This window comes from Lissotriton vulgaris, unplaced genomic scaffold, assembly GCF_964263255.1.
Source record: "Lissotriton vulgaris unplaced genomic scaffold, aLisVul1.2 SCAFFOLD_1138, whole genome shotgun sequence".
NCBI lineage: Eukaryota > Metazoa > Chordata > Amphibia > Caudata > Salamandridae > Lissotriton > Lissotriton vulgaris.
The window spans coordinates 122,999-147,800 of record NW_028244494.1 but is presented as its reverse complement, the minus strand read 5'-3'; the positions used below and the strand labels follow the sequence as shown (position 1 = coordinate 147,800).

At 44.0% G+C, this 24,802-nt stretch overlaps 1 protein-coding gene across 1 annotated transcript in view; it reads left to right on the top strand.

The window, feature by feature from the left end:
• The window catches only part of LOC147667214 (5'-3' DNA helicase ZGRF1-like), a gene marked incomplete at its 3' end in the record, with an annotated part of 340,063 nt that overhangs the window by 195,113 nt on the left and 120,148 nt on the right, over positions 1-24,802 (top strand). Inside the window, exons 10-11 of the mRNA XM_086948844.1 lie at positions 17,240-17,336; positions 17,431-17,525. Of these exons, the coding sequence (XP_086804970.1) occupies positions 17,240-17,336; positions 17,431-17,525 (192 nt within the window). The remainder of the gene's footprint in view (positions 1-17,239; positions 17,337-17,430; positions 17,526-24,802) is intronic.

Here is a 24,802-nt window from a genome sequence, read left to right as displayed (position 1 = left end):
GTACAGATTAAAGTCAACCATGCGGATCAGGCCGAGAATAGGCGAACAAAGACGCAATTGGGTGGGCGGGCAAGGAGGATGAAGTTCACACAGGGCACCCACCAAAGGTTGCATTGTTCACATCGGACGAGAGTCCCGAGAGATTTTCTTGATCTGAATCAGTGTCACTGGTCAAAGTATAAGGTTAGAGAGAGTGCAGGCTGGAGTGCATCCTTGGCTTTTATGGGTTCGTTCGAGAGCGGTCGAGGAAGAGGGTTTTGAGCAGATTTTTGAATTTGAGAAATGAGGGTATCGTTCTAATGTGACGGGGGATGGAATTCCTATTTTACGGGCATTGCCGGCAAACGATTTTGTCGCGGTTTTCTGCTTACGAGATTTCATTGGGATGAGTAGCAGAGTGTTGGAGCTACTGAGGTTTCTGGACTGACCGGCCTTTTTGAGTTTGGCAGCCAGGTATTCCGGTTTGCCTGTGTTCAGGGCTTTATGGGTGAGGCAGGCTGTTCTGAAGCTGGCTCTCAACTCAATTGGGAGCCATTTGAGTTCTTTGAGTGCAGGGGAGATGTGATCAAATTTCTTAGTACCAGTGACCATTCTGGCTGCTGCATTTAATGTTGTTTTCAGGGGGGCAAGGTGAGATTTTGATGTCCCAGTCAGGGCTGCAATCCTGTAATCAATTTTGGAGAGCACTAGTGCTTGGGTGGCGTGTGGAAGGTCTTTGGATGGGAGGAAGGGTTTAATTTTGTACAGTAATTTCAGATTGAGGAAGGCGCTTTTTGCTGATTTTGAGATATGTTTTTTCATATTTAGTTTGGGGTCTAAGGTGATACCAAGGTATTTTACTTAATCCACCAGGATGAGGTTGCCTTTGAGGGCATCGATAGCTTTGAGTTATTCCGCGATTTGTGGGTTCTCGTCTTTATTGGAGATGAGGAGTATTTCCGTTTTCTCTTGGTTAAGGTTTAGGTGATTCTTTGAGAGCCAGGTTTGTACCTCCCTGAGCGTGGCGTTAAGTCTCTGGATGTCAGCAATGGAGGAGGTTTCCAGATAGAGTTGTGTGTCATCTGCATATAGGTGAAAAGGAATGTTAGATTTCCTGAGTGGCGAGGTAAGGGGTTCTATGTAGATGTTGAAAAGCTGAGGGGAGAGCACTGATCCTTGTGGAACACCCCTGTTAACAGGGTGGAGGTCGGACTCGAAGTTTTGAATTTTTATTCTTTGTGAGCGGTTTTGGAGAAAGGATAAGAACCGGAGAAGTACTGTCTTTTCTAGACCTGCCCTTTCTTGTAGAGTCTTGTTGAGAAATGTGTTATCGACTGTATCTAATGCAGCCGATAGGTCAAGGAGGATGAGAAGACCGCATTGGTCTGAGTCCAGTGATTTGGGAAGATCGTCTCTGACATTAAGGATTGCAGTTTCGGTGCTACAGCCCTTTCTGAAGCCAGATTGGTGGGGGTCTAGGAGATTGATGTTGATGAGGTGTTTGGTAGGCTGAGGAAGTACACATCTTTCCAGGATCTTGGACAGAAGGGGTAAGTTTGATACCGGTCTGAAGTTATTAAGATCATCAGTGTCTAGCCCAGTCGTTTTCAGTAGTGGCGTGACTTGGCCAACTTTGAGGCAATCTGGAACGACTCCTGAGCTCAGTGAGCTGTTGATGATCTTGCACCATAGCGGAGCCAGGACGAGCTTCATGTCCTTAGTCAATTGAGGGGGAAGTTGATCCAGGGCGTGAGACGAGGAACTGTCCTTGTTAAAGTGTGAATCACTGCAGTAGACAGCAATTAGGTACAAGTTCTAATTTACCATACTAGTATACATATTATAGATGATAATATTCATGTAGCTGAAAATGTCTAACAAATGTTGTTAGAAGTCTGACAAATTAATAACATTGATCCAGCAAAATACCTTTATTTTTCTTTCAAAGACATTTTATTAGTTTTTAACATTGGAGTGTTATGGAGTGGCGTGAAATGGTGTAGTGTAGGGTTGAGTAGTGTGGAATGATGTGGAGTGTCATGGAGTAGCATAGAGTGTTGTGGAATGTCATGAAGGGCACAGCGTAGATTGCAATGGCGTAGTTTGGAGTGGGGCTGGATGGAGTAGAGTTGTGTAGAGTTTAGCGGTGTAGAGTAGAGTGGTGTAGAGTGAAGCTGTATGTAGTTCAGGGGTGTAGAGTCCATTAGTGTGGCTAAGACTGCAGTGGCAAAGAGTTGAGTGGTGGAAAGTTCAGTCTTGCATAGTAAAGTGTTGTAGAGTGTATTTTCGTATAATGCATTGGCATAGAGAAGTGTTGCAGAGTTGAGTGCTGTAGAGAGCAGTGGCATCCAGTACGATGATGCAAAGTATGTGGCGCTGAGTGCAGTGACATAGCGCAGCGGTGTAGAATGGTGTAGCATGCAGTGTGAAGAGTGCAGTGCCGTGGAGTAGAGTGTTCCAGATTAGAGTATAGCGGTGTAGAGTGCAGTGGTGCCGAGTAGTTCTCGTAGAGTGCAGTGGTGTATAGTGCATTGGTTTTGAGTAAGCACTGTAGAGTAATTTGGAATAGATTGCAATTGTTTAGAGCACAACTGGGAGAGCGGTGCAGAGTAACGTACATTGGTGTGGATGTGTGTAGTGTGGTGTGCAGTAGAATAGAGTGCAGTGGCATAGAGTAGATTGTTTCAGAGTAGAGTGAAGCGCTGTAGACTGGAATGATGCAGGGTAGAGTAGAGTGGCATAGAATAGTGGTGTGGTGTGCATTGCACTGATTTAGAGTAGGGTGGTGCAGAGTAGAGTGCATTGACATCGATTAAAGTGGTGCAGAGTAGAGAGGTGTAGAGTAAAGTTGCGTAGAAGGTAGTAGCATAAGAGTGCAGTGGCGTAGGGTGCTTTTGGCATATAGTAGAGTGGTGCAGTGGCATAGAGTGCCGGGGCATAGAGTGGTGTGGAGTACAATGGCAGAGAAACTGCAGTCTTGCAGATTAGAGCGTGGAATAATGCAGTGGTGAAGAGTATAGTGGCATAGGGTGGTGCAGAGTAAAGTGGTGTTGTGAGCAGTGCCGTAGAATATTGGTTTTGAGTAAAGTATTATAGAGTGATATAAGAGTGGAGTGGCACAGGGTAGATTGCAGTGGCATGGAGTGGAATAGCACTGACTGGAGTAGAGTGCAGTGACACAGAGGAGTTTGTTTCAGAGTACAGTGAAGTGGCGTAGAGTGCAGTGGCATAGAGTAGAGTGCAGTGTGCAATGTCTAGACTGCTGTGGTGAAAAGTAGATTAGAGCAGCTTAGAGTGGATTGGCATAAAGTGCAGTGGTGTAGAATGTATTGGCATAGAGTGAAGTAGAGAGGTATAGAGTTTAGTGGTGCAGAGTAGAGTGCAGTGGGACAGAGTAGAGTGGCCTAAAGGTCAGGGGCAGAGAGTGCAGTGTTGAAGAGTAGAGTGAAGTGATGCAGAGTAGAGTGCGTTGGAATATAGTGCTGAGGCATAGAGTGCATTTGCGTAGAATTGCATAAAGTGGCGCAGTGCAATTTATTGCTGTGGCACAGAGTAGAGGGGCATAGAGTTCAGTGGCAGGGGGTGCAGTGTTGCAGAGTAGTCTGTTGTAAAGTGCAGTGGTGTATAGTACAGCGGCATAAAGTGTATTGAGGTAGAGTATCCTGGTGCAGAGTAGAACAGTGGCATACAGTGCAGTGATTTAGAGTACAATGGTGTAGAGTGAAGTGGCATAGAGTGATGTAGAGTACAGTGCTGTAGAGTGCAGTGATGCAGAGTAGATTGGTGTAGAGTGCATTGTTTTTAAGTAAAGTAATCTAGAGTGCAGTGGTTAGAGTAGAGATCAGTGGTACAGAGAGTAATGGTGCAGGGTAGAATGGTGTGGCTTAGAGTGCAGTGGTGCAGAGTAGATTAGAGTCGTGTGGAGTGGATTCACATTGAATGGAGTGGTACAGAGTAGAATGCATTGGAGTAGAGTGCACTGGCAGAGTGCAGTGTTGCAGAGTAGAATGTTGAGAGTACAGTGGCGTAGACTGGACTGGTGTAAAGTGCAGTGGTGCGTAGTAGAGCATTGTGGGATAGAGTGCATTGGCGTAGAGTAAAGTAGCGTAGACTGAAGTGGCATAGAATAGAGTGCAGTGAACTAGAGTGCAGGGGTGCAGAGTATATTAGAGCATCTTAGAGTGGATTGGTATAAAGTGTAGTGGCATAGAGAGGTATAGAGTTTAGTGGCGCAGAGTAAAGTTCAGTGGCCTCTAGTCCACTCAAAGTTCAGGGGCAGAGAGTGCAGTGTTGCAAAGTGGAGTGGTGCAGGACAGAGTGCAGTAGCATAGAGTAGAGTGCATTGGCATATAGTAGCCTAGAGTGCATTGGCATAGAGTGCATAGCCATAGAGGGATGCAGTGGCATAGAATGCAATGGCATTTATTGTAGTGGCGAAGAGTAGAGTGGTATAGAGTTCAGTCGCAGAGGGTGCAGTGTTGTAGAGTAGTCCGTAGAGTGCAGTGATGTATAGTAGAGAGGCGTAGAGTGTATTGGGGTAAACTCCAGTGGTGCAGAGTAGAACAGTGGCATACAGTGCAGTGACCTAGAGTACAATGGTGTATCGCACAGTGGCGTAGAGTAGTGCAGAGTAGAGTGGAAAGGGGTCAATTGGAGAGTTCATTGTGTGGTAGCTCACTTCCATTACATACAACACATCTTCAATTGAAATGACCATTACTTTTGCACAGGTATACAGTTTTGCTGATAAACGTATACACCACACAAACTATAATGTATGGCAATGTCATCACCCAGTGTATTGAGGTGTTTTAATATTTGAAATATTAGTTTCCACCACACCTCAGAAGTAACAGAACTACCCTCAGTAGCCAGCATGATTATCACATAAATCCTCTCCCTTTGAAGTCAGAGAAAGAAAAGTAAACAAAAAGCTTCTTGGAAGACAGAACCTGACATTTGACCTCTGTCTTTGAAAGCACGGCAAATGTGACAAGATAAGAACAAGATTTAAAGGCCCATTTACAAAAAGGGTGCACCCGGAAGGATACATAAGGAATGGGCAATAAGAGGGACGAACTCAAGCTGGAAAGCGTAGACCAAATTAAGCCAGCAAGTAGAAAACAAGGAAATGTGAGTTACAATCCACAAAGTCAATGGTCAGCAATGAGTGGAAAGCATTCACAGGGAAGCTTTCCAAATGTCCCCAAGATGTCGTTATCAAACCAGACAGCTGTGCAGTCAGGTAGGCTTCTACCTAAAAACACCTAAACTCAGAACTCTCCAGTGGGTAGCAGGATATCAATCAAGGTAGTTCCATGGTACTATACATTTCAGCTGTCTTACGTTTTATACCTTATGTTTTCATCTACTAAGAGTCTAATTGTTCCACCAGTTTGAATATCATGGGCATAGTCTCATATATATTTAAAGAGATTCTCTGTTTTGTACATGTGGAGGACATGTTGGCCCTTAGATTTCGCAGAGGACAACAGTTTGCCTGTGCCTCGTGTGTGGTCTTTGTACACTGGGACCTATTGCATTAATTCTCGAATACATCACATAAGGCCACAGGACATGTATAGTTAGGAAAGAGTTGCTCCCAGTCAGTGAGTGGTTGAATAGCCTCATCTCTGTTAAGTGGATAGAGTGTCTAATGCTGCTGTTGCCAATACCTCATTCAACCATTCCCTTGTGTTTTGAATTCCTTTTTACATTATTTGAAAGTTTTTATCTCGTCTTTTAATAAGATATTTCTGAGCATCCTCTGCCCAGCACTCACCGGCGTACATTTCGGATTTCTTCACAGTGGGGTAAACCGGGAAGGAAATGATATCGAGTCTATTCTCTTTATGGGCCTGAGTATCGCAACACACCGAAAGTCTAGCATATTCTGATTACCAGTGTATCATCCACAGTGCCTAATGCCTTTATTTTTAATTGGTTATTATATTTGAATTGGGGATTCCTCCATACATTTTTTGGGATTCCAAATCAGGTGAAATATTTTCCTATTTTATGCTGTACAATAGGGATTTTGGTTTATGCCCTGGCCATTATATAATGTTAATTAGCTATTGCTGAGCATAAACATATCAAACTCGAAGTTCCTATCGGGTTCCTAGGGCCGGATAGGGTGATAGAAAGTAATTCTTAACAAACAGGCTATACAGATGTAAGCATTAGAGTTATCCTTAGTCACACAGTCATTTATATACATGAAGCATTCACACTGTGGCACTGCTTAGCAGTGGCACAGCGCCCAGTCCAGTACATCTACATCAGCCCTCATTCAAGACAGGAAGAGTCACAGGGGAAGGGAGACCCACGCCAATGATGCCAGGTCTAACAGCTATGTTACTAATCTCTCTTATTACATGAAGGTTAGAAAATTAATGAGGTCAATTCACAAAGGTATTACGTACGTACTCATAAATGGCTTTCTGAAAAGCCCCCAAATGTTTATTCTTTTAAAAAAGCAGCATAATTCTAGTATAATGTAAGAAACAATATGATCTAATATAGCATAATGTAATGTAAGCCATCAATTAAAAAGTAAATAATCTTTTTTTCTGTTTTCATTGTGAAACTGCAGCAAGTTGAGTTTCAGGGGTACAAAGTAAAGGGGTCTGCTTCCAGTGTCGAAATGGTCAGGGATTCCACCCTGCATCAAAAATGTAACCAGCAGTTTGAGAACTCTCAGCAGAGTAACTTTACAGCGGGCCATCATTTTATGTCACCAGAATTGTCCGGCAGATACACGAGGAACTTTTTAGTGCAGGTAACCTCACAAAATATGTTTTCAGGTAGGAGTGCCTTATGTTATGCTCTGTGCCATTTGGAGTTTCATTCATCAACATTTTTTTAAGAGTATTTTTTTATTTCTCTCGCACACCCAGCAGGCAGGCCTGTGCTGGCGAGCTCCTTGTAGACAAGCCTCGTTGGCTCTCATTAAATGACTTATAAAGAACTTAGTTATCTGTAAAACAATACTTGCTACATCTTTAAGGTGGGGCTATGCAGTTTCCTGGCTCACTGTAAGAGCATCCTTTTAATAGATCTTTCACACATAAGCACACACACTACATAATTATTATGTCCTGGCTGAACTATCGTCGTGCATATGTGCCCATGTGTACACGCTCACACACCCTCCACCCTTCCCTACCCTTTCTCCCTAATACATATAGTACCAGGATATCATGACCTAAATATAGTCTGACAAAAATATAGTTGTAGTGTTTGGTGATATTTTATGACGGAACCCTTTTGGCTCCTAAAGAACTCCGTAGAGCTGTGACGTAAGTGTCAGAGCGCAATGCCATGAAAGCTTGTTTTAGAATGCTGAGTACGCAGTTACACACAGCAGAGTAAAGGCATGTAATCCTAAGCTCTGTGTGTGGCATAGTCATTGAAGGGTACCCAGGCTGAGGAAGACGCTTTAAGTGGCGACGATATAGGGGATAAGTAGCCCGAAGAATGACTATGCATGAGTGTCACTGTGGAAAGAACGAAATCAACATTCATGTGCAACTCCCGCCACTGTAAAGCAGGTGAAGACAACGGAAGTGTTGCAAAAAATCTGTACGCCGATGGTCGAGAACCTGTTTGTCAGGCCAGATATAAGGGTACATCGCTGCCACGTAAGATAAAGCTTCGCATTATTCGGAGTGTTAACGATGTCAGCGGATTCAACCTGGTTTACGAAGCACAGCCACTGATAATCATAATTTGCAAAATAACCCTCCAACTAGAAGCACTGCAAGGCCTCCGCCCAGTGCACTTCAGTCAAAGGTGCACCAAATATCAGGCAAAAAGTGGGGGACTACTGCAACAAAAACGCAGTTTCCTACATAACCCTGAACACTTCTCTTTGAGCCACTGTCACCGAGTGCTGTAGTATGATGACTCTCTTTAGTATATTATGTAAATCATTTACTTATTTTCTACTAAATGTCAATTTGCATTTTCTGACACATGGTTGATCTCCACCAGGTGTCAGAAAATGCAAATTGACATTTAGTAGAAAAGAAGTAAATGACTTACAGAATATACTAAAGACAGTCATCATACTACAGCACTCAGTGACAGTGGCTCAAAGAGAATTGTTCGGGGTTATGTAGGAAACTGCGTTTTTGTTGCACTAGTCCCCCACTTTTTGCCTGATATTTGGTGCACCTTTGACTGAAGTGCACTGGGTTCATGCTAAACAGGTCCACAGTGCCAGTGTTTTTCCCCCAAAGCAAGATAACCTGTCATTTGATCCCCAAGTGACCAGGCCTCTATCACCTCTGTAAGTCCCTAGCAGTGGTACCACACGTACTAAAGAGATTCCTTAAGAGCTGAAGCATATCTTGTGCCACTCTAAGGGACCCACCACCAAACTCATACAGACTGCCACTGCAGCATGCGTGACAAGGTGCTCTAAAAAGTGAAAACACAACATGTCACACACCTGTGGGCCATGTTCCTTAACACTGCATGTAATATTTGTAAGTCACCCTTACAAGAAGGCCTTACACCCCTGAAGGCAGGGTGCATTATATTGCATGTGTGGAGATACCTGCACGGACAAATATGCCCCTGGGATGGCCAGTTCATTACTACCAGTACAAGTGACTAGGAAAGCCATTTTAAGTACATGTGCTGGACACTGGTCAAAAACGAGTGATGGCGTCACTGTAACTAGAGAAGTTTGGTATCAAACATCTTGTATTAATAAAATCTACACGGATTGCAGTTATGTATAATTAGGGCTCCCCGTTTTCCGTTTTTACGGATTTTTACATATAAATACAGACGGAAATCTATATTTCCTTTGTCTGTATTTATATTTAGAAACGGCAAAACACTAGCAAATGTTGCCGCGCTGCCTGCAGTTTCCTTTCCACACCCCTGGAAATTCATTTAAATTCCTTCCAATCAGGGTCTTTCAGTGACGTTCCCCTGTATGCATCGGCAGCACCAGGGGATCGTATCCTCTGTCCTCATGTGGGTGGGGGTTGTTGTCGTTCTTTTTAATTACTGTGTGTTGAATGCCTCCTTCACAATACATAGTGTGCCTTGTGTCCCATAGTCTCAGTCCACTAGTATCATTAAGGGAGCCTGCATGTCTCAAGAAGAGAAAAGCAAGGGTTGCTTAATGGTTTACAGCTGGGGTGTAAGGAAAGGGCCTGCCGTCGCGCCGTTCCATGATTGATTGCCTAGTGGGAATGAGGGTAACAAACTGGGGGGATGGGGCCGGGATGGGGGTCGGACCGACTCGAGAGCCATTATTCTGTCCCTTTGGGATGCAGTGCGTCTCCCTCAGCTGTTCGCCCTTCATGGATCTCTCTTCACCCACGAAAAACCTACCTGCTGCTTTAAACGTCCTCCTGCTGCAGCCAGCCGTAAGGTCGTGCTGGACTGCCCCACCCCCCCACGCTGCCTCGTGAGGGATGAGGGGATTTGTTTAAGGCTCTCACCACGGAGCGGGGAGTTTCAAAGCACTGGCTGGCCCTGTTGCCTCCAGACAGCCTCGAATCAGATCACAGCATGGGTCCCTAACAGGCTGAAAAGGGCCCACGGGCTGCGGGCCTGTTCGAGGCAGCCCAGCAACTCCCACTGACAGCAGTACGCACTCTTGTGATGCCCAGTTCCAAGCACCGACCGACTATTCTTCAGGCCTCGGGACAAGTCGAATGCTGGCAGGTCCTGCTGCTCTCCGCGGCTCCAATCTGATACTGACGCCAAGCCTGGCACGGATGCCCACTCCACCAGGGCTGCCTGGTCCACCATTGGAGCATAGCTTTGGGGGCATAACAGGCCTCAATGGGCCCACAACCACAACCACAGGCTCAGCCGAGACCGCCGAGCCACTCTGGCTCGAGCTGAGCTAGAGCCTGGCTCAAGCTTTCAGTGGCTCGCCCACCTCTATCTAATCCAAGGTGAAAATCCGGGTTAAGAATTTCCGTGGCCCCTGATTGAGGACTACTGTTGGCAAGTGAATATGGTGCAGAAGTGCTTGTTCCATGGCCTATGTTGCTGTAGCTGCTAGTTTCCCTGTTACATTGCCTTTATAACTGCACTGCTGCAGGTTATCTTGGATTAGCTAGTAGAGAAGACTCATTCTCTTCCCATCCAGTAATAATTCAATGTCTTTTGAAATAAACGCACGCTTACTGCCTGCTATCTTCATGCACAGTGAAAACAGAACCAAGTGACCCTGTAGCCCTGCTTGCTACGAGGCACACCGAACTTTGTGCCGAGCCCAGAGACAGGCGGTAACCTCACCTGCTGCACTGACAAGCGAGAACAAGCATTGCCAATGCAATTAAGTCTGGCTTTTAAATAAAATTGCAAGCCAGACATATTGACTTTGCCAATGCTAGACTTTGCTGTGAGTTGCAACTACTTACTGAGGCTAGAGAGAACTGGCAGTCATTCATTCATTCACATCAAGCTATCTGGCTAGAGAACAAGTCCATGAGGTGTGTATGAGTGCTTCTGGTACAGTGGGGCTGGTGATCTGATGGGTATAGATAGCAGTACAATCAGTAAAGCAACACCTCTACTGTTTGAGGAGTGTAAGAATGATTCAGTAGGGTGGACCTAGTACTCTGTGACAAGTGTGAGAGTGCTTGCGGTTAGTGTGTGTCAGGCAGACTGTGAGCGGACTAAGAGTGTTGTCAGAACTTATGATGTTTCGGTTTTGATCAGAATAGCTTTAATAGTGGCCTCTTGTTTTAATTGAGGCTGTGGCCGGAAACACACTGCAATGAGCAAGTTCTAATTTTGAAGCAAAGCTACAATAATCATTTCTATTCCTAAGAAGAGTCCACTTTCTATGACTGAGAGCCTTCATGGTCGGACTATCCTAATGAAGGTGTCTAAAATATGGGCGGAGAGATTACTGACCTCGGGTGGCTATTTATTTACTTTCCAAAATCCTCGCCAGTGACAGCTGACAGACTTCCCCACCCACCAACCACTGTGCATGGTTACTGACTCCTACATCATGTCCACACCATCTGCATTTACTGGTGTCACCAAGCACCAGCCACACAAGTGAACACGCTCAACCCCCTCCACCCGCAAAATCTGAATGCTCATAGACACTCACCCTCTGCCTGTCATAACCAGCTTCGTAGCAGGTTCTAGCAACTCCTTACCTTGGTTTATGTCGGTCCCTGAACCCTCTCCAACTCCCTTGCTTGTGCATGCACAGAGTTAGCATGTGCAGCAAAGTGCCCTTCGTGCACAGGACATATGTGATGTTGGACTTAGCCCTTTTTGCAGGGTCATCCCAGAACTTTTTTCCTTCCTCCTGTATTTTTTCGGACCTGTTAGTGGTTTACGCCTACGTGTCCGACCTCCCATGTGCAGCCTGGGAAGTTGCTTTCGTGAGGTGGGTGGAGGATGCTGTGCCCACTCGGAGAGCTGTCTGAGGCACCTTGGCCCCCCGCCACCGCTCTCCCCTCCCGACCTGTTGTCGGTATGTCTGGGGTCCATTCCTGGGGATCATTTGGGTTCGCAGCATCTTGGTTGGGAGACAATGCTGGAAGTAACCTCTCATAATGGTCGGGTCCTCAAAGCAGGAAGAGCAAGGTTTCAGCTTTCCCCAGTGTAGCCCCATGGCATGGATGCCAGTCCTCTTTGGCCACTCAGTGGACAATCCATCGGCAAGTCTCCTGGTCTCAGCCACAATCAGGTCACAGCTTGGGTCCCTAACAGGCTGCAAAGGGCCCACAGGGGGGGAAGCCTGTCCGCGGCTGCCCCACAAGAGTAGTTCAAACATAAAAGGCAAAATATTCTAGTTTGCAACTGTTTTCCACATAATTCTTCATTTCATTAACAAACCAGAAAGAGCCTCAGTGTCCTCAAAGTCTCTAGAAATGCACATGTGCTTGTACTACGATGACAAAGTTTTCCGATGAATGTATTATGTTGTCCAATAACAACCAGGCGCAAGTGTGCATTGTCAATTTAAATAAATGTGGAAAAATACTAGATGTAGCGTCGTCTTTTGCTCGTGGTAAAAATAAATGTGGATAAATACAGAAAAAATGCCCAAAAAATAAATATGGATAAATACAGACAGAAATGGCCAAAAAATAAATACCATAAAAGCGGGAGCCCTATGTATAATACATGCACACAGAGGGCACTTTAGAGGTACCCTCTGAAAACCTACCAACTACTAATGTGCTGACTGACTGGCCCTGGGCAGCCTGCCACGACAGATGAGTTTCTAACCTCCAGGGGTGAGGGCCTTTGCTCTCAGGAGGTCAGGAACAAGGTTTGCTCATTCAGAGTGTGTTTACAACCCCCCCCCCCCCCCCCACCCCCCCCCCAACAGGACGGCCTGCAAATTTGGCACCTGGACAAATGGGAAAATTAGTAGTCGGAGGGATGTGTTGACCTTCAGGCTAGGTCCACCCCTAAGGTGAGCCACTTGAAGTGAAGATAAAAATCCAAAGTATGCTTTCTGATGGCAAACTTAAGAACTGTGGAACAGGGTTATGCCTAATTCCCACAGGAAGTTGTCATATAGGGGGCGTAGTGACTCCAGGGGAAAGTAGCCCATTGCTGTCTACCCTACACTCCCCTAACACCCCTAAATCTAGTATTTGGGGAAGTGCCTGGCACTAGAAATCTGTTCCTGCTGACTGTAAAGAAGAAAAGAGACTGAAGAGCCACGAAAAGACAGATCTGTGGAAGAAGCATCTGACTTAGCACAAACCCTGCCAGCTCCACTGTTCCCGGCGATGGCAATCAAGTTGACACAAGTTGACTCGTCCAGTTAGCTGCTCTGCCTCTAAAAGCCTGGGAGGACTACCAGCACTTCTGCCGAGACTCAAGGAACTCCTGTGGAGCAGCAGAGTTGCTTCCCTGGACCATGCAGGTACCAAAGAAAGAACTGTGAGGACTCTGGATCGTATAAACCTAACACCGGTCAGCACCACTGCACCTGTCACTTTAAGCCCGATTTGTGGTGGGCCAACGGTGCCAGCGTGGTCCCCAGCCTCCAGAGAAGAAGCTCAACCTGGGTTTGGCAGTAGGGGATTCCTCAATGCCACTTGCAGCCTCTTTGTGCAGCCCTCCCCAACTGTGAGTGGCTCGTTTGTGAAAAACCCAACTCCGCAAGACACCTCTGCACCTGTCAGTTCTGCTTTGAGTGGAAGTGGACTAACCGTGTCCACGAGTATAATGAGACCTGAGTCCCCTTGTTGGTTCAGCCTGACTGGTTTCCCAGTCCAAACCTGCAACCTATTTCCCACTGGACCGATTAACATTGGACACCCAATGCTGTAACACATCTCTGCACCCAAACACTCTAGAGCCTCCCGAAGTGACCAGTTGGTGTAACCTTGGACTTTACTCCATATTCACTTTAAGTCCAAGAGATTGGTCCCGTAAGTCGCCATGAAGTGCCCAAATGCAGGACATGTTTTCCCCCATAGGATAACATTGGGCAACCGATGCTGAAACCCACCTCTGCACTCGGATCCCTCGAGCCTCCCGAGGTGGTCTGTTGGTGTGACCTTGGACCTTGCCCCCTACTCCCCTTAAGCCCAGGAGATTGGTTCGTAGGTCGCCGTGAATTGCTGAAATGCAGTTCATGTTTTCCCCCATAGGATAACATTGGGCACCCGACGCTGAAACGCACTTCTGCACTCAGATCCCCTAAACAAAGTCACAGGCATCCACCCCCTGTGTCATTAAGTTCTACACTAGCCTACAACGCTGCTATGTTCCTGAAAGCACCACCCGCTTTCTATATCACCCTAAAAATATATATTGGCGATAGATGGGCTGCTGGGATAGAGACATTTGATGTTTTCATTGATGCACTTATAACAAAAAAATCATAAAGTATCTCAGAAATCTTCCTGGTGATGGTGTGAAAGAATTCATAAAGAAAATGCATATTGTTAGAATAAAGAAACGCTGACTCTCAAGTTCAATCCAGTACCAAATGTTGAGTACGAAAGATACATTTTCAGTCAAGAAAGCCAAAAAGTGGCTGAAGCCATTGATGAATTTGTGGAGAAACTAGATATGCTCATCAAACACTGTAAGTTCCATGAATTTAATTATGCGACTTAGAGTTATTGATTCAGACGCCGAATGCTCAGAGAAATCCTCAGTCTGGAGCAAGATGGCTTCCTGATCTGAGGAGCGTGCTGATAGCCAAGCTACTGACATGGAGGCCGGAGGTGTCTCGAATGAATCGGCCATGAGTAAAAAAAGTACGCCAAAGCAAAAGACTGAAGGACACAAAGTGATGTCTACACGTAAGAAGAAGTTATGTTTTGGATCTAGATTTTCGTTTCCACACGAAGGTGAATATCAAGCCAGAGGACAGATTTGTAAAGGCTGTTGGATAGAGAACTAGTTTGTGACAGTTTGTAAAGCGAAGGAAAAAGTAAGTGTGTTACGGTGGAAAGACAAAATGGCCGTCAGAACATTCCAGTAGCAACGTTCGACACACACCCACAAGGGCAGGTGGCAACATCAGTTTAGGCAAATTGACCCTGAACAAAGTTGATCGTCATCTAGATTATCGTCAAGCAGTTAGTTTTCCTCAATTCCAAGTGAAAGTGAGGAAGACGGTTGAGCCATGTCTATGTTTACCTCAAAGAATTGTGCGCATGTTGGACTGGCTGTATGTGAGGTAAAATGTCAGGCAAAGAAAAGTCGACATGCCAAGGCACCAAAGTCATACACACATTGTCCGAAAATGTCTTCGAAAATCAATAATTGCGCTCTACCTTTCATCATTGACAGTAATGCATTGATAAACAAAATGCCTGAAGAGAAATACAATGAATTATCTCCATTGCTCCGACTTACGCCATCGAAAACCAAAGTGTACACATGGGCTGCACTGCATTGATGCCCATGAAAATCAAGGTTCATATGTAGCGAGACTAAAACACAAGAACACAAAGGTGTAAGCATCCATCCATGTGCTTCAAGGTACAGCATCAAATAAGTGCCTGTCTGCTCAGTTTCAGTACCATTGCTGGCATGGGACTGATTTCTTTTAATTTCAACATGAATATTCACCATGAAATAGTAAGTCAATGTCTTTTGTGGTTTTATGGTTTGGGAAAATTCAAGACTATGAAAGTAAAGTTACATATTAATGAATATGTCTGTCCTGTTGCTCTGAGACAAGTTACTTTTCATTTACAAGAAGCTGTTGGAAAATGGATTTGAATCATTACTTAGGCAAGACATTATTGAGCGTTCAACTGTTTCCATGTTATGGCTTTCCTCCGTAGTGGAAGTGCCCAAAAAGGACGTTGAAGGAGCAGTATGCATAAGGTTATATGCGTCAAGCAAATAAGGCAATTGAACGAGAACGGCATCCAGGTCCACACATTACTGAAATGATAATGCAGTTAAATAGTGCAAAGGTCTTCTCTCACCTTGATTTAAATAAAGGTTATTATCATCAGTTAAAACTCTAAGAAGATTTCAGTTATATTATAACCTTTTCTACACATGTTGGTCTGTTTTGATATAAGAGACTCCGTTTCGGAGTGTCATTGGCTGCTGAGCTTTTCCAAGATGTCATTCGATGTATCATACAGCCTGTTGTGAATGTATTCAATTATATAGAAGGAGCATGATAAAGCTCTCACCCATTCATGTTGTCTACTTACTGATGCAGGCCTGGGTTTGATTGCACATAAGTGTGAATTCTACAAGAGAAAGTAAAAGTTCTTTGACCATATCTTTTCAGATAGGGGTATGATACCTGATCCTGCCAACGTACAAGCCCTGTCAAATGCTAATCCCCCACAAGATGTTTCTATGATACTTTCATTTCTTGGCATGGCTAGTTACTGTTCAAGATACATACAAGACTATAAAGGCTCCCTTATGAGAGTTAATGAAGAAAAATGTTTCACACAAGAATGTGGGAGAAGTTTCAATAAAATCAAACAAGCCATTAAAACTGCTGCTGAAATGGCCTACTTCAATCCAAAGCTTCATACTGAGGTGGTTTTTGACACTAGCCCAGTTGAGTTAGGCCCTAACCTTGCACAGCACAGCGGACAGCCCCATGCTCGAAGGCATATTGTGGCATATGCCAGTAGAAGTTTGTCCCAAACAGAACGTTCTGCAGCCAGGGTTGGCATTTGAAGTTCCCATTGCAGCCAATCTGAATATAACATGGTTACTATTTTGGGTTACTTACAAACAGCCTATATCCATCTTGCTTTTTCTGAGAAAGTACACATGATACAAACCAGCTCGCACAGGAAGAGGAATCATCAATATAGCGCCATAGTAGGTGAGCAGATCATTCTCTGCTAAAGGATACAAGGAATCCTGTATCCTAAAAATAAAATTAAAATAAAATTTTCACTGGGCCAATCTAAATCGCTTTAGCACATAAACTATTGAAAAATCTGCAAAGTATCTAGCTATGGATATGTATGCATAAAAATAGTCTTCCAAAACAAAATATAAATTACTTTCTCGAAATTTCTAAACATTGTATAGCCTAAAGGGATTTATCCACTAAACAAATCTATTAATTTATAGTGAAATAGAACACTGCATGCACTGGATAAAACAGAATGTGATCAAACGTGTGCACGTTGAAGTGGTCTTTCAATATGCAGGAACAGTTTGTTTTAGGAATAGTGGGGTTAACAAAGTTTCCCTCTCTTCTTCTATATTGTACATGAATCAAAGAGAAGCTCAGATTGAAATTGTTGACAAAATAGATCTCTCTAGTCTGGAGGTGTGTGGTAACAGTTTGCAATGCAAATCAGCCCTGTCACAACAAATTGCAATACCCTTGAGCCATACTTCTCTCTATCTCTCTCTCTCTTCCTCTCTTCCCCGCTATCCCTCCCTCTTTCAGCCCTCTCCTTTCTCTTTTTCTCTTTCTATCTCTCTTCCTCTCTCTTTCTGCTTTTCTCACTCCCTTCTGCTTCTTCGACATGTACCTTAAATCATCTGTACCATCCTTTTGTAATGTAAAGAACTTACAGGCATGCCACTTGGCCATAGGGACACAGACTCACAATGGAAGGCTGGTACCAATGAGGAGCACAACCTATCTACCATATCAGTCTGGATTAATATCCTTCTCTAGCCTCTTTGCTACTCTCAATGCAACATAAATTCCTACCATATGTAATTATTGGTCTGATTGTGTTAAATGCTGTGTGTGAAGAAACAGTTAATCCATGGCTTACACATACACATTTGTTCAATGTTCTTTGCAAAGTCTTATTTAAATATTGTTTTTAAGTCCCCAGATTTGGAAACCCAACCAGCGCTCAGAGTGTGCCTTTCTTCAGATGAGAGAGATCAGAATGTTTCTTTTCCTACTGAAGCAAAGGTTTCCTGTAAGTACAATATGAATCTATACAGATTTTTTGGGACTAAAGTATCATTATGTTCTTTGATGACCAAGAATGTTAAAAATATTTTTGTCCTCAGCAGTGTATTGTAAAACTCCACAATGGATGCTTACATCTTCCAACCTGGATTGGGACTTGGATTTCACACAGTGGTCTGCATGTGACACAAGCAAGGTTTGTATCTTGTGTTTTTCCTAGACTTTGCAGCATGTGGTACCAAGAGCTTAAACAGTAGAGGGAACAGATGATGCATCAGAATGTTCATGATTGTAGTTGTGGGTGATCATATGGTGGTTTCAATGGGATAGGTCTTGAAGTAGGTTTCAAAACTAACTTTATTTAGGTTGTTACAGCACTACTGAGTCTCGGTTTCGTAACTAAACCCTTTCCTGTCGCTCATTTAAGGATTCTTGGATATGGAACCAGCAGCCTGGCTTGCTAGGGCCCGCTTCCGTTCTTCCTCTCAATATTGTCTCCAGCAGTCTTGCTTTCTTGTTTCTCTTAACTTTTGATTCAGGGAACAAGGGCAACAATAGAGAACATGAAGTTACACAGGCGCTGTTTCATAATATCTTAGTGCATGCTTGGGTAGATCCATCTTTGGCTCTCCACTCCACAGTTGGACTTGGCTTTATTATTTTTAAAGTCTGCCACCTTCAAGAATAATGAATGTTTTCCTTATATGAAAAGTGCTGATGTCTTCTCTGAGGTTGGTGTGTAACGGTTTCTCCTCTACTCTAAACCTGCAGTAGCTGTCAGGCAGGTGTCATGCTTCACCAGTTAGATATGCATCCTCGGCTCTGGTCTGAACCTTTGCTTGGGTCTGAAGGGGGCTTCTGTGCTTGGTGGCTGTAGGTGGGATGAGTCTTCATCCTGTAGACCATCCCTGCCTCTTCCTGCTCCGCTTCATTTCAAAGTCTCCCCCCCCAACGCGGTTGATCTTTTTTTTCACTCTTTTCTGAGGTGATCTGAACCAACATTAAAGCCGAGAAACAAGCCAATTTTGTAAAAAGGAATTAAAAATTGTTAATAGGAATAATAGCACCAAAGAGGTGAAAATCAGATTTGACCTTTTACATTTTAAAGTAAAATATATCCAAGAATGTTGCACAGAATCTATTGTTGCAGGTGACTGGGCTATAGGCACGATTTCTGGCAAAATGCATATGTGTGGTGGTCCCGCACTGTAGCTTGATAGGGCTCCTCAAGGCCAGATACATGCTCTGGTACTTAGTAACTGTTTTGGAGCTCCACTGCTGGAGATTGGCTGGGCTCCAGAAGGCCGGATACCTTCTGTATCAGATCACACTAAGCCATTTTTCTTTATGGAGAAAAAACTCAGAGTGGGATGAGCCATAAAACAAGGTTGCACATTTCTCAGAATACCTTGGGACCCTGTTCTGGTCCTCCGGAGGTCAAAACATTATTAACTCCCAACTTTTGTTAGGTGATGGATGTCTTTCTCCTATTTACTCGTAAAGCTCCCAGACTGCTAGGGAAGGCTATCAGGAAAATAGGTCACAGATGTCAGTGAGAGGCAAGCTCAATCGCTCTCTTCAGGAAGGATCCCAGCAAATATCCATTCTAGCTCGAGCCCTTGATATACTCTCCACTGGTTAGCTGTAGCTTCCACAGAGAAGGCCTTCCATTGTCCTATATGCCTCTGACACTTCCAGAGCCTCTTGATCTGACCCTTGAGAATCACTGACAGCTTTCGGAGAGTAGTGGGTAGAAGGTGAGGCCGCAATCCGTCGCTCATGTAGCCAGACAACAAGAATCACCTCTCTTGAAAATCAAATCCAGTTGTGTCCTGAGAAGCCAGTTTTTGGTAAGCTTTTTACAGTGGTCACTAGTCAGTGATTGGTGATATGCCTTAACAAAGTCTCAAGAAAAATCCCACAGATCACCCATTCCTATTCAAAAGTTGTTCCTGTCTGATTTGCTGCAACCAATCCTAGAAAACCCTCCTTTGGCAGCCTTTTAAGGTTGCAGGATGCCATTGTACGGAGTTCTGAATCCCCCACACAGGGAGTGTAATATGGAAATGAGAGCAGTTTCCTGAAAAACAGCCCTGGCAGGATCTGGCCAGGAGTACCCTCTGTGATGAGGAGAGTCATCATTGTTGCTAGTAGATCTGCTTCAAAGTACCCCTTGACAATTCTAGTCTTTTACTTAAAGGTTAAATATGCCAGTTGGGGTTGGTCAAACTTTCATTATTGTTAAGAGGTCAGAGCTGATGTTCAGGAAGATTTAATTGCAGTATCCCAGTGCCCAGAGTCAAAAATGCCAGCCAAATCTAGTAAAATAAAAATGGATTACACCTAGAGTGCTTTCCAGGACTACTCTTCCGATTGTTACAGTGGAACCGTCCTTTGAATGCTTCTTGGGTACTGTCAGGCATCAAAAGTAAGAAATGTGAGTGATATTCAACAGAATAACAGAAAACCTAGGAACCTATTGATCAGGCTGTAGTTGATGAGGGACATCTGGGACAAAGTTTGGATACTCAAACAGGAAATAATTTGAAATTTCTACAAGTGAGGTAGTAGATAACTTGGAATACTGTTGATGTCCTATATGTCATCTTTGGAATGTGTTGAAGTGCCTAAATGTTGATACTTTGGCAGTTAGTACTTGCTGAGCATTTTGAGTGGCTATTGATGATATTTCCTGTAGATATCTAATAAACCTGTCCTTCATTATCAACAGACTCTGATCATTTCAGAGTTCAATCACTTAATTACAGTCTAACTGTTGTGAACTCCCAAGACAGACTCCATTGTGAAAACATTCAGTTAGCCTGTCAGTCTTGGGTCCATCTTCAGCATATCATTATCTTTCGCAGAACTTGTGAAATTATATCATATCATTTCAATCATGGTATCATTGTCATCTAAACACTGATTTGTTTTTTCGTTGGGCGACACAAAGCTGACACAAACTCCTTAACAGGTTTAACAGTAGATACGTATGGTAAACATGTCATCCAAGTTGACATATTTTCATCTTGCTGGTTTATACCGGTTTTCTATCAGATATTTTAAAATCCCCACTAGATTTTGCAATGCACTCTAAAAGTCATTGGTCCATAACCTATATAATCTCCAGGAACTGATCATCACGGTGGAGAAGCCTTCATGCTAGGTTATTATGAGATGTCCTACCAGACTGCCAGAGCATCTACTCTTAAGCCAAGAGTCCATTCAGTGATGAGTGGAGCTGAGCCCAGCTGTTCTGTGTTTCCTTATGAAAAATACACACTCTTCCTAGCTGAAGTCTGATAATACAGCTGATCTGCTGTGAACAGGTGTGCAGTGCACAGGGCCCCAAGAAACTCTAGAAGAAAGTTAGCTATTCCATGCTCTCATAGTGTAGCGCATAGAAGTAGCATTAGGCTGGTATGATATGATATGATATGATAAATGGAATTTATAGAGCGCACGTTCACCAGCGGTTTCTTGGCGCTTTGTGGAGGATGCGTGGACATGTGCAGCAGAAAGGCCATTAATCGTAGGCTCGGGAGAAGAGCCACGTCTTGAGGGATTTCCTGAACATGGAGTAGGAATGGATTTGGCGTAGTTCGGGGGTAGAGTGTTCCAGAACTGAGGTGCCAGGAACGCAAATCGAAGTCCACCATGTTTTTTCCATTTAAAAGAATGCGGGGTCAGGAGATTGGAGCTAGCAGAGCGAAGGGCGCGGAGGTGAACATATCGCTGAATTCTATTGGCGATGAAAACTGGACCGTGGGATGACAGGGCTCTGTGGATTAGACAGCCCAGTTTGAAGAGACATTGCTGGGCAACTAGGAGCCAATGAAGGCTCTTAAGCAGAGGTTTTACATGGTGCGATATGGGTTGACCGTACACCAGTCTCGCTGCTTGGTTCTGCACCAGTTGAAGCCGCTGTAGCTGATAGGCGGGGATTCCGGCATAGAGTAAATTAGCATAATCAATGTGTGACATAACTAAGGCCAGGGTGACTTGAATAAGGGCCTCAAAGGAAAGAAATCTGGTAGGCCTCTAGAAGTGTTTTATTTATGTTAGAACTGTTCATTGTATTCTTGCTACTAGCAACATGCCCATGTGCTGTTTCAATTATATTTAATGTGGTTGTATATATATTGAGTAACAGAATGATACTGTAGAAATAAGCACTTTAAAATATGTGGTGTCTTTCTTAGTGCTGTGCTTAAGTGTGCTATTGCAAGAACGAAATTCGGTTTGAATTACCACTGTGTTCCTGAATTCTTTATGGGACAGTTAGTTATCCAGGAAAAAAACATCATGCTTGCAGGAATGGTGAGTGGGGCTGTAGTTAATATTAACTTCCTTACTCAGTGATGGTGTACTAAACTAAGGGCCTTATTTAGAGTTTGGCGGATGGAATACTCTATCAAAATGTGATCAATATCATGCTTACTGTATTATAAGTGCCATAGGCTATAATGCACTTGTTATCCAGCAGACGAGACGTCTGACACATTTGTGACGAATATACAACCTGCCAAGCTCTAAATCAGGCCCTATGTTATTGTACTGCTGGATGAGGAACCCAAACCCTGCAAACCAGGGTCCTAGAACCCAGAATTTGTAACAGAATATCTGGTCCAATATTGTCCTGAAGAAGAAATATACTTTTTCCTTTAATCTCTAATACGAATCGCTACAGAAGCAATTTTACTTTAAGCCTTTTGTTGTTCTTTATCGCCACTTTTTGGATGTAATACACTGTGTGCTAGGTAAAGCGATGTATACAACACATCTTGTTATGTGACCAAATCTCGGTGACATTTTGAGGACCCAAACACGTATTTTTAAAGTTTGTCCATCTAAATCCGGACCCGTTTATCTGTCAGGGGTAACATAAAGGTCCTGCTTTGAGCATTTGACAATACTTAATTGTCTTGCGGGTTTGAAAAGTATGCTTGAGTTTCTTGTTTACAGATTTAAATCTTACAAATGCGAAGTTGCACTGCATTCGAGAGAAAGGCCTTTTTTAAGCTTTTGCAACTCACTCGAGAATATGGCCCTCCTCTGTTAAACAGTTGGAAATAACGCAGTATTCAAATTTTGCCACTATACTGAGTAACAAATACATTTTACCTGGCTTGCAGCCCTTTTGGGGGGACCCAAGGAGAGCCGTGCTCGAGCCGGTCTCTCTCTGGGTAGGTTCGCGCAAGGCTGGCCACGGACAGGTGGTAATCAGGGCGCGAGGTTTCATATAGGGACGGCGCGGGCGGGTAACGGCTGTTTTGCAGGGAGGCGGGCTACGGAGGTCGTTTTTGCCCCACCCACCCTTCCCTCTTTTTTCACTTTAGGCCTTTGTTTTTGTTTTTTCAGTTTTTTTGTTTTTTCCCATTAGTTTTTGTAGGTTTAGCCACTCTAAGACAGGTGGAATTTTTTCTTTGTAGGCGGTTTTTTAGTGGGGGGTGGGCAGCCTGGAGCCGTTTGGTCCATCCTCAAAGGGCAGTTAAAAGAAATGAGGGGGTAGTTACATGAGTTAGTTGCTTCTGGGTTCATTAGGGTTAACTTGGTGGGTGTTTTTACTATTTGGTAAGGATGCTTAGTTAAGCTGAAAGAAGTTTGGTTATTAAATAAATAAATAAAATGTGTTGTTCAGATGTTTATTTCACACCTGTCTTAATAAAAGTGGCCTTTCTTGCTTACTAAGAAGTTGTGGACAGTGAGTTCTTGCGCGGTTATTTATCCTTTAATTTTGATCCTTTACCCAGCCGGTTGCCTCATATGGCACTCCCTTTGCGACCGGAAGGTAATGAAACACTTTACGTAAGCACCAGTTCCAAAAATGTCAGCTCACTGTGCTAAAATTTTACAACAAGGATATTTGTTTTATACTCAACGCAACTGCTCTGTGCACTAATATCAAGGAGTGTTTAATTTTACTTTGCAATTATGAGTGCACATTTGGCAGCGTTTCAGTATCTACGCATGCTAACGGAGGCACCGATTTCCTGTTATTTATTTTGCAGTTGTAGCACAAACCCCAATAGAAGGTATTGGAGCGCTTTACATGAGCTCCAGTTCCGAAGTGGCAACTCGCCGAGCTTACATTTTACAACGAGGACATCTGATGGAATTAGGTTTGCTCTCTTGCTCACCTGCTGAACACCATGGGCCCGATTCACAGAATGAACTTAAGACTAAATCCTAAACTTACTACTATTTGGTATTCACAGAATGCACTTACTACTTTCGGGATTCACAGAGTGAACTTACTACTTTTGGGATTCACAGAATGAACTTACTACTTTCGGTATTCACAGAATAGACTTAAGACTACTAACTTTACGTCCGAACTCGGGCCGTAAATTACGGCCCGGGGGCGGAATTTCCGGCTTGGGGGCGGAGCTTGCGGCCCGGAGGCGGAGCTTCCGGGCTCGAGGCGGAGCTTGCGGCCCAGAGGTGGGCATTTCAGCCATGCCTAAATCCCCACTTCTGGGCCGCAAGCTCCGCCTCCGGCCCGGAAGCTCCGCCTCCAGCCCGGAAGCTCCGCCTCCGGGCCGCAAGCTCCGCCCCCAAGCCGGAAATTCCGCCCCCGGGCCGTAATTTACGGCCCGAGTTCGGACGTAAAGTTAGTAGTCTTAAGTCTATTCTGTGAATACCGAAAGTAGTAAGTTCATTCTGTGAATCCCGAAAGTAGTAAGTTCACTCTGTGAATCCCGAAAGTAGTAAGTGCATTCTGTGAATACCAAATAGTAGTAAGTTTAGGATTTAGTCTTAAGTTCATTCTGTGAATCGGGCCCCACGAATTCAACAAACGGCGCTTACCCTCTCCTTCCTCGATTTGTACCCCAGTGAAATAGATCCAAAAAAGAAACGTACACTTTGGCTGCAACTGTTGTCTTTTTCCGAAATGTTTTCTATTCCAAAGTGGAGCCTCGGAATAGAGAGGAGAAAAGAAAATGGTTCAAAACAAGAACATTGGCCAGATTGCTTTCATTCACAACCAAACACATTAGCACTACTTTGCAAAGTTTGCCAGTAAAGAGCTACTTTCGTTTTCTCTTCTCCTGCTCTGCTACTGCCCCTCCACCCTCTCTCTTTCTATTATCCATCTCTGTCTGTCTCGCTCCTCTTCACTAGTTGAAAACTATGACTTCAACAAATTACTCCTACCCTCTCTTTCTTCTCCTTTATTTGTTGTGATGTGAAATGTATCCAAAAGACAACACTTAGGCTGCAAATGTCGTCTTTGTCAGATATGTTTCTATTTTGAAAGTGCAGCCTCAGCGCGTAGATAAAATAACTGTAAAAATACGAAAAATAAACACCAAATAAAGCAAGACAGAGTGGTGGCAAAGAGGGCAGGTTGGTTTTATTCACAAACCCACACTAGTGCCACTTATGAGTTTTTCGACTGAATTTCTACTTTGGTTTTCTCGTCTTTCTTTGAACAACATTAATTTCCCCGTTGGGAAAGCACACTATTTC